Source organism: Sorex fumeus, unplaced genomic scaffold (assembly GCF_029834395.1).
Source record: "Sorex fumeus unplaced genomic scaffold, SorFum_2.1 ptg000047l, whole genome shotgun sequence".
Classification (NCBI taxonomy): domain Eukaryota; kingdom Metazoa; phylum Chordata; class Mammalia; order Eulipotyphla; family Soricidae; genus Sorex; species Sorex fumeus.
The window spans coordinates 30,688,684-30,704,410 of NW_026606104.1; the positions used below are offsets into that span (position 1 = coordinate 30,688,684).

Here is a 15,727-nt window from a genome sequence, read left to right on the forward strand (position 1 = left end):
GCTTTTTCAATTTCTCTTTGGGAGACCCAAATAGCGTTCTCATCCTATTTTCGTAGGGCCCAGTCCTGAGGCATATGTTAGCACAGGAAGAATGATGAAGTCAATGAGATGTGCCCAGAGCCAGAGGTTCTTCATCCTCTTAGCTATTTCTTGGGCGCTCTTGAAGGCTTTCCAAGCCCCTCTCTTCATCCTGCGCAATTCAGGTGCCAGGTCATTTGTCATGTTGACTTCTTGACCTAGGTACACATAGCTGTTGTATTCACAGATGTTCGTTCCATTGAGAGGGAATGGAACGTCAAGAACGAGACCATTTCGCATAAACATTGTCTTTGTGAGCTTCAGCTGTAGTCCGACCTTTCCACAGTTACGGTCAAAGTTGGCCAGCATTTGTGCCGCTTGGTTAATGTTTGCTGTTATTATAACGAAGAGCCTGGGAAGCTATCCGGCAGAGCCTTGCAAGCTAACCATGACATATTTGATATGCCAAAAACAGTAAATACAACTGGTCTCATTCCCCTGACCCTGAAAGAGCCACCAATATGGCAGAGTTAAGAAGGATGAGAAGGAGAGGCTGATAAAATCTCAAAGCTGAACTAGGCTGCCAAAATGAACAAGGACAAAAATGACAGTCTGTAATTTCAATAGATGTATGCTGGCATCTGATGCATCCATTGAGGATTTGATGGTGCAAGCGCAAAAGATCAAGTACGATACCATTGGTTTGACAGAAAAGAGAAGGCATCAACAACATCACGCCATTTTCAACACTGGAGAAGAACCGTTTCTAGAAACGTGTGAGAAAAGAGGCATCGGTGGTGTTGGTGTCCTTTTCAACAGAAACTTGGCCGTGAGCATTGATTCATCTGAATGCCTTACAAGCCGAATCAGATGATTACATTTGAATAGATGTGACTTATTGCTGGCACTTTCTATCTTCGTTGTCTACACACCAACAACTTATTATGATGAAGAAGAAATTGAGAAGTTCTACATGGATCTGGAGAAGTTCTATAAAGAAAACCACACCTTGTAGAAGATTATTGTTGGTGATTTTAATGCGAAGATAAGACCAAGAATTTCAGCCTAAGAACTCCTTATTGGGACCCATGGCCTAGAATGGAACGAACAGGGTGGGAGACTATCTGACTATCCATGGTAGCTCACAGTTCCAGAAAACCAAATCTAAATGTTGGACATGGGAGTGTCCTTGTGGATGGTTCCACAATGAAATTGACCACATCATATTCAATTGACAGTTTTACCAGACCATTGTCACTGTTGTCCCAAAATTCCAAATGGGATCACACCACTGTCTCCTTCGTGCAAAATTGTACTTCACAGAGCAGGGAGTAAGCGGGGAAAAAGGGCTGCAAAGTTTAAGAAGAGAACTCCCAGAACAACCAAGAACTGGGAGTTCTTTGGCACTATTGCGGCAACATGGAAAGATGCCATTGTTGACAACATTGACGAAGAATATGATTGACGGGTTCAGAACCTCCATGATTGTGTGAGGAACACCAAGAAAGAGATAGCCACAAAAAGACACCTATCTTTGAAATCTCTCGAGCTCATTCGCCAACGTGGCTTGGCATAAGCCTCAAGCAAACGCAATCGAATATCCGAGCTCACAAAGCAGTACAGAGAAGTGATAAAGGAAGACCTCAAATAGAGAAGAGCAGCAGTGCTGACATTTGAGGCAGAAGCTGGGAAAGGCATTCGCAACATCTTCCTGTCCTTCACCAACTATAAGACCAAGATAACTGCCCTCCGACGTCCTGATGGATCTATCACATCTTCCAGAAGGGCGAAGGAGAAGATTATCCATGACTCCTACTTGGATCTCTTTGATAGCCACATCCACCAGTCCACATACCAAATTCCACAGGATGGATATGTCATTCCCAACATTCTCACTCCCTAAATCCGACACGCCATTTCATCAGTAAAGAAGCGAACAGCACCCACCCCAGACAAGTTCTAACCCAAACACTTGAAGAACCTGCCATCAGTTCTCATCAATACACTGGCTTGGCTATTCACATGCTACCTGTCTGAATGCAAGGTTTTGTCCTAATGGAAGAAAACCAGCAGGACTGTACTATTGTACAAGAAGGGAGACATCTACAACATTGGCAACTATCGCCCAATCTGCCTGTTGTTTGTTGTCTACAAGGTGTTCTCTCGAGTCATCCTGAATAGGATTGGCAGAACACTAGATGAAAGACAAGAATGCGAGCAATTGGGTTCCACAAAGGATTCAGCATGACTGACCATATCCACACGATAAGCAAGCTCACTGAGGTTTCTTGGGAGTTCAAGATGCCTCTCTGCCCAACATTCATTGATTTAAAGAAGGCCTTTGATTCTGTTGACCAAAGCGGTCATCAAAGCCCAAGCCAAGCAGGGCATTCAAACTCAATATATCTGGATCCCCTGTGAGCTGTATTATGGATTCAACTACCAGGATCTCACCATTCTATAAGAAAGTAATCATTGATATCAAGAGAGGGGTTCAGCAGGGTGATACCATTTCACCCATACTCTTCAGTGCCACCCTCGAAAATGTCATGTGACAACTGGAATGGGAAGGAATGGGAGTGAAAATAGACAATTGGCAACTATACCACCTCTGCTTCACTGATGACATCATTCTTATAACACTGATCAATTATTTATGAAAATTATAAAAAAAATCTAGAAACACAGTACTATCATGGCACATAATTGAAATTAGGCCTAATGATCTACTTGGGCATTGCTATATTTCAAGTGACAGAAAAGAGGAAAATCCATAACTGAGGTTTACTCAAAAAAACAGCAGTAATAGGAGCAAACTTTTCCTATTTTGCAGATGAAAATTTAAAGAATGAATATATTGAAAGACATATGAATCTAGACAGGAAGTTATAGGCAGAATGAAAGTACAAGCAGAATCCTGATGCTCAGTTGAATATTGTATAACTGTAACTATTGTTATGTGGAGAAGACAGCTTTATTAGACTATAGCATATGTAGGCTTGAGCATTGAGATAAGTTATACTACTTTTAAATGAAACATAATAGAGGTATCTCATGGTGCAGAGCAATAACATATGGCTCCATTCAGAGAGACAGTAAACAATGAATTGCTAGTAATAGATTTAACCTGGTGAAAACAGAAGTCAATAGCTACCAGCCATCTAAACAGTAACAGCAAATTCCTTTTCAGGCATACTCTTTTTATAATTCATTCCTATGAATAAGTTGTTTGTGTGTATGAGTGTGTGTGTGTGTGTGTGTGTATGTGTGTTTGTTAGAAGCAGTCAGCAGGAGCAAGGTAGAGGGGCAATTCATAGTCAGTAGGATGTAAAATATGCTATCTCACTTTACTCTTTTTGTAGTTTAAATTCTGAGAGGAAAACAATAACTAAACTCTCTATTGCTAATTGAATTTCTTATTTCCATAGAAAATGTATAGATCACTAAATGTAGTAACTGGGAAAATGCAAAATTTAAAAATATTTGACACTAGCTGAAAAAACTGCAAATTTGTAAGAGGGATCAAGGAATTTATATAAGCAGACAGATTTAAACACACAGAAATGAATGTTTAGTTGCTTGAAAAAGATTAGACTCTAATAATTGAGATGGAGGAGTATATAAAGAAGATAGAAATGCAATAACTAAAGGGTCACTACTTTTTTACATATGGCAAGTTTTGTATACTTTTATTTTATAAAAGCAGAATACCTTTAAAAACTGATTATTATATTTATGATATATGTATATAGTTAGAGTTTACATGTTACTTGAAGATAAATAACAAAACAAATGCTTGGAATTTGTAAAAAATAAATTTTTTCAATTAATATTCATAATATTGAGTTGATATAGATAGGTTTATTTTTTGTTCGTATGAATAAAAGCATCCCAAGAAAGGTTAAAATGTTGCCACATATTAAATAGAAGCTAGAGTACTTAATCCAAAGTATGCACTCTTGATTACTTCTTTCTGTTACAGTTATATCCCTTATTCTTTGATAAGATTCTTTATATGAAAGCAATATAATTTAACTGTTATTTATATCTACTCCCTCAAGATGCCAAATGACATACATTTATTTATTTATTTATTTATTTATTTATTTATTTATGTTTGGGTCACACCTGGTGATGCACAGGGGTTACTACTGGCTTTACACTCAGGAATTACTCCTGGCAATGCTCTGGGGACCATATGGAATTCTGGGAAATGAACCCGGGTCAGTCTCATGCAAGGCAAATGCCCTACCCTCTGTACCATAACTCCAACCCCTATTTATTTTTTAATGTAGGAATACTGCTATTTATACTGCTATTTATTAAACTGATTGAATTGGGCATGAACATCACATTACTTTTTTTATTCAGAATGTTAATTTCCTTCCTTCCTTCCTTTCTTCCTTCCTTCCTTCCTTCCTTTCTTTCTTACTTTCTTTCTTTCTTTATTTCTTTTATTGAATCACCATGAGATACAGTTACAAAGCTTTCCTGTTTGAGTTTCAGTCATACAATGATCAAACACCCAGCCTTCGACCAGTACACATCTTCCACCACCAATGTCCCCAGTATCCCCTCCCATCCGACCCCGACCCCTGCCTTTATGGCAAACTATTTCCCATACTCTCTTTTGTATTGCTTGTTATGAATAGCATACAATGTCATGCAGCTACGAGAGTGCCAAATGCTACTGCAATTCTAAAATTTTAGATAACTAAGGTCTGAAGAAATCTCTGCAGTAACCTGCTCAGTTCCAAGAATATTTTGTGTGTCTCTGGATCGTGGCTATTAAGAAGCTTAAGTAGCATCTGGAGGCAGTTTTGTGGGCATGACCTCCAGGGTTCCATGGAGATGGGTGTTGAGAGGGACAGGCCCATCCCCTATTCCTTGAGACCTGGAGTTTGCCGTCCCTGAACCTGCATACCTGCACTTTGCATTGGATACTGGAAGTTGGCAGTCACTGGGGGTTTTAGATGGCAGGTGGAGGGATGTTGCTTGTCCTCATCTGAGGCCCCCCGGTGAGGTAGGCCTTGCCTAAAGTCCAGAGGCATCTCTGCAGTGAGCTGCTTGGTTCGGAGATTCTTTTGTGTATTTCTGGATCATAGCCCTTGTTTCCATATTTCCCAGAGAAATAAACTATTGGTATGCGCCCTGCATGGCATGCCCACTCTCCCGCAGTGCACCATGGTGCCAACCCTAACTGTAGTTTTTGATCTCTTTCAATATTTATGGGTCTCTGAAATAAGGTCAATAAATTCGCCATTTAATTTCTTGGTAAATTTGGCTCTTTTTAAGTTGTTGAGGTCTGGACATAGGCACAGTGGTAATTTTGGGGTATCAAGAAGCCCGAAGGTACCCTCAGACTGCTGATGCACTTGTCCCGCAAGCACAGGTTGATCTGCTGTAGATATTCAAAAATCACTATGATTAGTCATTTGCATGACATTGATGATCACAAAGTGATTTCATAATTATTTTAGAAACATTTAGATGTCTATTGGATACCATATTTCTTTGCATACTCTATATTTATGAAATGTTTATTTGTAAACAAAGTAGAATCAAGACTTTATGAAAATGTATAAAAGAAATGTATCGAGTTTATTTTATATTAACATAGTTCTTCCTCATTATATAGAATCTACGTATATACTAAATACCCTAGGTCGTATATTCTTTTTATTTTGTACTTATATAGTCACACAGGGCTGGTGCAATTGCACAGGGGTAGGGTGTTTGCCTTGTATGTGGCTCTGACCAGGGTTCGATTCCTCCGCCCCTCTCAGAGAGACTGGCAAGATACCAAGAGTATCTCACCCGCATGCAAAGCCTGGCAAGCTACCCCTGACGTATTCGATATGCCAAAAAGAGAGAGAACAAGTCTCACAATTTGTTGTGAGAGGTTACTGGTGCCCACTCCAGCAAATTGATGAACAACAGGAGGACAGTACTATAACCACACAATGCTTAATGACCACCAAAACACCATAAGTTATAGGACCAACAAATAAAGTTTAAAAATTTATCTTAGCTTTAAGTTTTCTAGTATCCTGGGAAAGAAAGTATATAACTAGTTTATAAAATAATGGATCATAATATCAAAGCAAATTATAAGGCCAAAAGTAGAGCATTTTCTGGCACTAAGAGGCACAAATAATTTCTCCCACAGGCCCTGAGTTAAGTGAACACATTGATTATATTAGTACAACTTTAATGACTGTACTGAACAAATACAATTGGAACTTTTGCATTTTTTTTTCTTATGATGTCCCTCAATGTAGACTGAGAACATGAGAGCAAAATTGGGTAAAGAAAATATTAAGATATATTTTAAAATATTTTAATAAAAATATTTTAATAAGATTAAAATAAGAGCATTCTCACTTTTATGCAATTCCCTCTAGAATGTCATATAAGTGCATCCAAATAATATGTAGCCTTTTGAGCCTAGTTTCTTTTTGGTAAAATGTATTTGATATCTATCCACATTACTTTTTATTAATGTTATTGGCAAATGACATCCCATTATGCACATGTCCCAAAATTAGCAAGGTCAAGGTATAAATACTGGGTAAAGAAATTCCAAGTTTATCAGAATGAAAATAGAGCAAGGATGAGTTGAGGATGGAAATAGAGCTATTTATATAAAGTAACAAAATGATTAAGGCACACCTATTCATGAGTTAATTCATGGTGAATGGAAGTAATAATAGAATATTATTACTTTTCATCATTCCATTTCATGATGAAAAAATGGCATAGTTACCTGGAGAGTATACAATGTGATTTATAGGCCCATCTTACGTTGGCTTAGATTTATAAATATATTATGTAAAATCACAGTTTTTGCCAGGTATCACATGCTTTACAGTTTTTACTTTAGTCTTTTATTTTACTGCTGACAATTTAGTCCATTTGTTGGTTGTTTAGCTATTGAGTTATGCAATACATAAACATTTACTAATAATTATGGCACTTATAAATAAGAACATTGTTCTATACTGGGGAGGACAAAGAGTCTAAAAGTGATCATGGAGATTTTGCAGTGAATTCTAAGGACAACACTCAACAGATGTAAATGGTGCTTACTGAAACTCAGTGACTTAGTGGTCCTGTTGTTCTTAGTATTTTTCATGCAACTTCTTGCAGTTTTGATCAATATTTCAAAATCTTCTATTTAGCCTTTTTGTGGATAGAAACAATATTACTTCCTTAAGTTCTTTGTTTGTTTGTTTGTTTGTTTGTTTTTGTGGTGCTAGAGATCAAACCCATGTTTTACGGATATGGTTTGCCACTGATCCATGACCCTAAATTCAAAAACCAATTTACTGATAACCTATAAGCTCAGAATTAAAACTGTCCATATGTATAATATTAGATCAGTGAAGTAAAAGGAGAAATGGCTTAAGCATGAATATTTTAAGCATTCCAATTCATGATGAAAAAATGGCATAGTTACCTGGAGAGTATACAGTGTGATTTATAGGCCCATCTTACATTGGCCTAGATGTGAGAACAAATAGAATAAATTTTAATTGACACATATTCTAGATTTGGAAAACCATATCTGAATTTGATTCAATTTAATTCTTATAATTAGATCTAATATCTCTTTAACTTCTTCACTATTATAATAATTTGGGAGAAAAGTCAGATGAAATAAAAATGTTTTACTTCTGAAAATAGACCATGTTTCATTTCCAACTCTTTTCAGTGTGCATTGAAATATAATTTTTTAAAACTTCTACAAGGAGAGAGAAGGGACTCTTTTATTAAAGTTCGCACATATCTATTGTTCCTTTGCCAAAGGAAAGATTTAGTAGCACAGCGGGTAGGGCGTTCGCCTTACAAGTGGCCAACATGGCTGACCCGAGTTCGATTCCTCCGCCCCTCTCGGAGAGCCCGGCAAGCTACCGAGAGTATTCGATATGCCAGACACAGTAACAACAAAGTCTCCAATGGAGACGTTACTGGGCCCGCTCGAGCAAATCGACGATCAACGGGAGGGCCTTTACCTTACCTTTACCTTTACTTATACTTTGAAATAAAAATTTTGTATCCTCAGATTCAGTATCCTTATTTATTTTTTGAAATAAATTTCCATAGTTTTAGAGAGATAATATTTTTTAAAATACACCTTTTGGATTTTTATATACATTTATATGTATATATTTTTAATCTACAGCTATTTTAGATAGAATATTTCCCTAGATTACTCTGAAATTAAAATAATTTGTTTTTAGAAGCACTCAACTCTTCCTGTAAGAACTATAAAGTTCTATTTTCCCACGGGTACTGAGTAGTTTATATGGAGTGTATATTAAGTATTGAATGGGCTATACAAAGCCTCCCAGAGAAACTTTAATAATGTTGGAAATGAAAATATGGCAATCATTGAATTTTTTCTCTACTTTTATCACACCACATGGCTTGAAACTATGAGAATGACTTTATATTTTTCCCAAAAGAAAAGTCACATTTAGTTAGGTTAAGTGTCAAGTTGCTACATTACACTGTATAAAAGTCAATATGTACCAAGTCATATTAGTGAATTTCATCTACACTGCTAGGAGGTTGTTGAACTCAATTACAGAAATGTACAGTGCTCTATTTGATGTGTGAAGAGGTTAGGAGACCACAATCAATTAAAAAGAACACATGTATATCCTGTTCTGCGGAAACAGTTCTTAGAGTATCCCTTGTTCAGTTTTGTTTTTTTTTTTTCTCTGACTTTTCTCTCCAAACACAGGAGAACAAAGGGTATAATAATTCTCTAGTTTCATTTGAAATTGTTTTCTCAGCAATATTTAATAGGAAGACAGGCAATTGTTGTTTTACTTGAATGAAGCTTCAGGCTGCTACAATTAAACATGATGTACTTTTTCTTTCTTGTAGCAAAACCATTTGAAAATGGACAATATTTGGACATTTATGGAATTACAAGGGATCAAGCTGGAGAATATGAATGCAGTGCAGAAAATGATGTGTCATTCCCAGACGTGAAGAAAGTAAAAATTGTTGTAAACTGTAAGTTTCACCTTTTATCAAAGTTCATAGAAAATATTAAAAAAAACAGGCAACATATATCATTGAAAATGTGTGCTGCTGATTTTTAGGAGTAATCAATTGATAAAGAATACATTATTGAGAATATGTACATTTTGGACATGTCAAAGATGTACATGTAAAATATTGCTGAAATTTTTTATATATCAAGTGTCCCAATTACCCCACAATAGTTCAATTTCATGTACAGACAGAATTATTTCAATATAATCCTAGAACCTGGCATTATAAACTGTTGTATCCCTTTGTCAAAAGCAATGAAGATAAGATGTATACTATAGTTTCCCATTTTGGGGGTTACATTTGTACCCCCCAATTTTCTTTTGAGAGTGGGGGCACTTACCAAACAGTGCTTACTGGTCGTGAGGAGACTCCTAGGGATACTCAGGCAAAAACAAGGGGTAATACAATGAGGACCTGGACATGATGTGTTACTCTGACCAGTTGTTGCTGGTGGTCTTCAGAACTACATCCACTGGTTCTCCAGGGAATATATGGGACTGGAGTTAAACTCAGCTCTCTGTACATGAATGCACTGAACACTGAGATATCTCTCTAGACATATACAACTTTATGTGAATGTCAGTTGTTGATAATGCAGACATGATATTGTACCATCAGTCTAAAAGAAGTTCCAACTATGTCCAATTGGGCTGGAGTGATAGCACAGTGGGTAAGGCGTTTGCCTTGCACGCAGCCAACATGGCTGACCCAAGTTCAATTCCTCTGCCCCTCTTGGAGAGCCCGGCAAGCTACCAAGAGTATCTCCCCCCGCACGGCAAAGCCTGGCAAGCTACCCGTGATGTGTTCGATATGCCAAACACAATAACAAGTGTCACAATGGAGACTTTACTGGGACCGCTTGAGCAAATCGATGAACAATGGGAGGACAGTGACATGGACAGTGACAGTGACAGTGACATCCAATTATTTTTATTAATGTTAACATTTTGATATTGTAGACCAATGAATACAAAACACTCCTGAAAGTTTTGTGTTAGCTATGAAAACCACTGCCATCAACTTACATTTGTTATAATCATTCTATATCTGTACTTTATCTCTACGAGAGTCAGAAAATATTCATAATATCAGATCAGGTCATCTTTTGGAGCAATGTTTCTTATCTAATGCTATTCAGAAAAAAATGTGAGATTCACCCAAGAATCTGATTAAAATGGGAAAATATGGGCCACACAGTAGCCTTACTAACTCATATGGCCTGGAAATTTTCCTGAAAGAGTTGAGTCTCAGAACTGCTATTGTAGAGGGCTGCTGTTTATACTTTTAGAATTCTGAAATGAGAAATATTATGCAAATAGTAATGCTAATAATTCTATCACTAATTATTTGTTTGTATATGAGTCCAGGGAATTGTTGAAGGGTGTTGGGAAAAGGGTGAGAAATGATATTAAGGAAATAGTACTTTAGCAATAAGCACTAAGAAACTAGAAGTTAATGTCAGATTGACCAAGCACCCAGTCTGCTAATGTTGTCTACTCTCAGACTTCTGAACAAACAACTCTCTAAAAGAATGTCTTCAATGATGATCTAATAGAAAACCTAGCTGCTAGAATTTTTATCTATATGCCACACTTTGTTTTGTAGTCACACCTTCCTTTTGTCCCTTTTTATCCATTGTTCATTTTTATTTAATAAGATTTTCATTTTTTTTTCTGGATAAATGAAGACATTGAAGATGTGAGGTCAATTAAGGAGACAGAAATTTATATATAAACAAAGCTGGAAAAAAAGAGATCAATTAAGTTACTCATCTAAAGTATCTAGGAAGAGAAGAGAATCCATATCTAAGCAGAAAGAATCTGGAAAAGGTCGGAACAAAAGACTCTGTTAAACATCTTTTTAAACTTATACAAATCATAAAAGAAAAATATTAATAAAGAACTTATTAAATCATAACAAAAACTCATCCCTCCCTTCCTCCCTTCCTCCCTCCCTTTCTCATTAACTTCTTCCCTCCCTCCCTCCCTCCTTCCTTCCTTCCTTCCTTTCTTCCTTCCTTCCTTCCTTCCTTCCTTCCTTCCTTCCTTCCTTCCTTCCTTCCTTCCTTTTTTCCTTCCTCCCTTCCTCCCTTCCCTTGCCTCCCTCCCTCCCACCTTCCCTCCCTCCCTTCCTCTCTTCCTTCCTTCCTTCCTTCCTTCCTTCCTTCCTTCCTTCCTTCCTTCCTTCCTTCCTTCTTTCCTTCCTTTCTTCCTTCCTTCCTCAGAGGTTCTCAGGGATTATTCCTGATTCAGTGCTCAGGGATTACTCCTGGCAGGGAGATTATTTTTGGTGCTGGGAGTCAAACCGGGTCTTCTGTGTGCAAATGAAGCATCCTATTAGCTACACAATCAATCCAGCCCATAGTTTCAAAATATAAAATTACTAAGATAATGCATAGTCATAGTGAAACTGTTACCTACCAACAAATATTTCAGAACACAACATATATCATAAATGGATGCTACAAAATTTTCAAATGATTTAAAAACTTTTCCATTTGTTTCTTCCCAAATTATGTCTTTGAAAGCCCACCTTTTCCCAATTTTCATAGAAAGCTACATTTAATATTGATTGTTCAATTCAGTTCTCATTCCAGTATCAATGTATTATGTAAGAGATAAGTTTTTTTTCTTTGAAGGATTACGGTTAAATTCTAAATTCTACCTTAGTTTGGAATAGTTAAAACAAACCTATGTAAGAAATATATACAAGCCATGTAGATGTGTGAGTATGCATATATTTTTCTTATTATGAGTAGGTTTGGAAAGTGTTAATCTTGTGAATTAGGCCTTTAAAATTCAAAAATTTAGCAAAATCTATGAGTCTTACTGAACTGATTTCCCAAAGGAAATTAACTAAAGCCTAGTGAACAAACTTTAGTTTGTCAAATTCCCAATCTGAGCAGTGGTCTACATTACCAGCATATCCCCTGATAACCCAAAGATTCTCTAAAGATAGAATCATGTCAGGTTCAAGGCAGCTGTTCTTCTCATTGTTATTAATCAATATTGATTGTGCATATAGAATTATACTAGCTGTGTGTGTTATAATTCGAAGAGAAACTTTGTCCCTTTTCCCAGCTGGGCTCAACCTGAAATGTAATATATTTTCAACAGTATTGGGAGATTGGTAACTTGTTAAGACAATTTGAGAAAAAAAAAAGTCAGTGTTCCTATTGATTAGAAATGTTTTAATGTTTACTATTCACATAATACTTCTTCCACTTTCATTATAGGTGATGTAGACAATAACAGCATATTTGCTACACACTTTACTTTAAGTTAATATTTATTACATTTACTTAAAAAACAGTCCAGTGAAATGATTAGTATAATTGGCTTCTTTTATATAGATTATGCTAATTGGTTGATTGACTTAATGGGTTGATTTTGAGTATGAAAATTGTTTTTGGATTAGAGGTTTCTAGAAGGTGACCATCCTTTTTATAAAAGCATAATTGCATTATATTTTTGCTAATATATAAGCATATATATTTAGACATGTATACGTACATGTGCATCTTAATTACATGGATAGGTATATTTGCTCCTGTTGAAATTGAAAAATAATCTGAAAATTATAAACATATCTTGGAAGATCAATTTACACCAAACTGAATGTTTACCGGGGGAAAACAGTTTTGTTTTTTATTTATTTTAGTTTGTTTGAGGGCATATATTCTATGCTGAGGGCTTACTCCAGGCCCTGCATTCAGGCATTACTCCTGGTTGAACTTTGTGTCCCTATAGGGTTTCAGGGAATCAAACCAAGTCAGTCATTTGCAAGGCTAGTGCTCTATCCATGCCAACATCTCTCCCAAGAGAAATATTTAAACCAATTCACAAGTTAAACCAAAGGGAACTACTAGATTTAGGGTTAAACAAATTATCTAATTTATTTGCATTTGTATTCCGTGGCCAGAGAGCAGACTAATTAATAATGCCATAATTTTTATTGTTAATTTAAAAATGATAGAATGAGTGAGTTGTGAAAAAAGTATACATTCAACTGAATTTTGAAAAAAGGAACTAATGAAGATTAAATTAAGAAAGGAGAAATCAGAGTCTAGAAATCAGAAAAACTTAATCTATCAGTTCTGATATCAAGTCTAGAATCTGGTAATGTTAGAAAGATTTATAGACTGAAGCAAAGTAATATAGAATAGGAGAGCATAACCCCACCTGTAAGAATTCAGGAAATCCTGAAATATCTGACATATCAAAACAAATAATGCTGCTTGTTAATGGGGCATGGTTCTTTGGGGTAGGTACGTGAACTGAAACTGTTTATTCTCCACTGTTGTATGTATTTTTCAAGTAAAGGGTATCTGTTTTAAAACGCAGAACTTACATTAGATATAATTTACTTTAGCCCCTATCATTATTCCTGGGATTTTAAACACAGGAAACTATTTCTCCGAGCCTCATTGTTCAAATCTGTAAATCAAGGGCAATATTGCTTCTGTTAAAGTGCCTGACTCACCATAAGTGACAATAAATATTATTAGTTGTAAGATTGATAGGGCTGGAGCAATAGCACAGCGGTCGGGCGTTTGCCTTGCGCACAGCCAGCTCGGCTGAGCCCTCTCTGCCCCTTTCGGAGAGCCCAGAAAGCTACCGAGAGTATCTTTCCTGCGTGGTAAAGCCCGGCAAGCTACCCGTGACTTATTCAATATGCCAAACACAGTAACAACAAGTCTCAAAATGAAGACGTTACTAGACCTGCTTGAGCAAATCTATGAACAACAGGAGGATAGTGTTTGACAGTTTTGACAATTTGTAGGATTGATACACTGGAGATTTTTTCCTTCATTTTGTATAATGATGAGATCTTGATACTTAATACAGTACCCGGATGGTAAAAGAAGTTCTGATACAACCATTAGAAGAATTAGTTGTTGAAGAGTTTAGTATTCTCCAAGTGAATTATGAGATTAGGCACAACAGGGAGAAAAATATGGTATGATAAGGAATTATATATTTTTCTCACAGGTTTTATATATATATAACTAGTATGTTATATAGTTATATATATAATTAGTATGTTGACAAATTTTCTTCCAATATCTTGTATTTTGACAGAATTTAAAAAAAAATTAATAAGGATAAGCTGGCATTTCTATAGTATTTTCAACCTGAAGTAAGAAAGCACTATTTTTTTTAGAGTTATGAAAATTGAGGTTCAGGGAGATTAAAACATTTAATAGCTTCCTTGATTTTCAAGAGCAAAAAAAGACATGAGTAAAAGAAATTTTAATTAACTGGAAATATATAGTCAATTAAATGATGAAAAGGTGTCCTAAATATTATTTCAATTTTAACTCTATACAACAGATTGAAATATTGATTTCTTTTGGTTTTCTATCAGAACTTCTGGAGGTCAAACAGTAAAGATATTTTTGGGTGTAATGTGAACAAAGTTTTACTCAATAAATCATGGTACATATTTGTGCATATTTTGCATCTAATACATATTCATTTATGCAAATGTGCACTTTATCTTCCACTATAACTTGCTGGGAACATGTGGAAGAGAATGTACCAATTAGTATAACTTAGTGCAATTGTATCAAAGCCTGAAATGAAGGGCCTCCTGGGAGGAGGAGTAGGAGGAGGCTTTTAGGGAAGTGCCCAGTTTTCTTAGGCTGTTAAAGTTTTCTATGATCTGGAGTAAGTTAGACAGACAAGTCAGATTTAAGATGAGGATGAGTTACAGTAATAAGTAACTATCACCATAAATGAGGAGAAAACCTACCATTCAAAATGTTAATGAGGCAAAGTTACAAGTTTGGGGCCAGAAGAAAATTGTGTTAGTTGGCTTCATAGTTATCAATTTAGCTTTTATTTCTGATTCCAGCTTATGTATCTACCACCTTTATTTTCCATTTACTTTATAATTTGCATGTGCTTGTAATTTAGTATATGCTTCTGAATTTTTGTAAGTTAATGTGTTTAGAAAAAACACAAGGCATAAAATTTACACTTCTGTTTTTTAAGGTAAGAACTAATTTATAGTTCTAAATACCTCAGAAATACATGTCTTGCTTTATCTATTTGTTATTGCTTGTTATACTATGGGCTGGAGTGATAGCACAGTGGTAGGGCAATTGCCTTGCACGCAGCCAGCCGGGCCCAGCTGGGTTCGATTTCTCTGCCCCTCTCAGAGAGCCTGGCAAGCTACCAAAAGTATCTTGCCCACGGGGCCAAGCTACCCGATGTATTCAATATGCCAAAACAGTAACAGTAACAACAAAGTCTCCAATGGAGACGTTACAGTAACAACAAGTCTCAAAAAAATGGAGACATTACTGGGCCCTATCGAGCAAATCAATGAACAATGGGAGGACAGTATTTGTTTGTTTGCTTGCTATACTATGTACTTTTAAGATCTAGGGTCAACATACTAGGGTCAGCATACATGCTCACCATCTAGGAAAAGAGAATGACAAAGAAACACATGGCTGAGGTTATATAGTGTGTTAAGTGTTTAGACAGAATCATTACAAACAATCTTGGGATATAAGAGAATTTGGCTGTGATGGGGTCTAAAGGATGCACAAAAATTTGACAGATACTTTAAAAAAATAAAGGAAAAAGAGGTTTCCTCGACAAAAGCAAAATCATTTTCTTAGTTCCGAAAG

General features: G+C 36.1%; 1 protein-coding gene across 1 annotated transcript in view; it reads left to right on the forward strand.

Annotated features, from left to right (window-relative positions):
• The window catches only part of NEGR1 (neuronal growth regulator 1), a 966,318-nt gene that overhangs the window by 624,423 nt on the left and 326,168 nt on the right, over positions 1–15,727 (forward strand). The window contains exon 4 of the mRNA XM_056122822.1: positions 8,914–9,045. Coding sequence (XP_055978797.1) covers positions 8,914–9,045 — 132 coding nt within the window. The remainder of the gene's footprint in view (positions 1–8,913; positions 9,046–15,727) is intronic.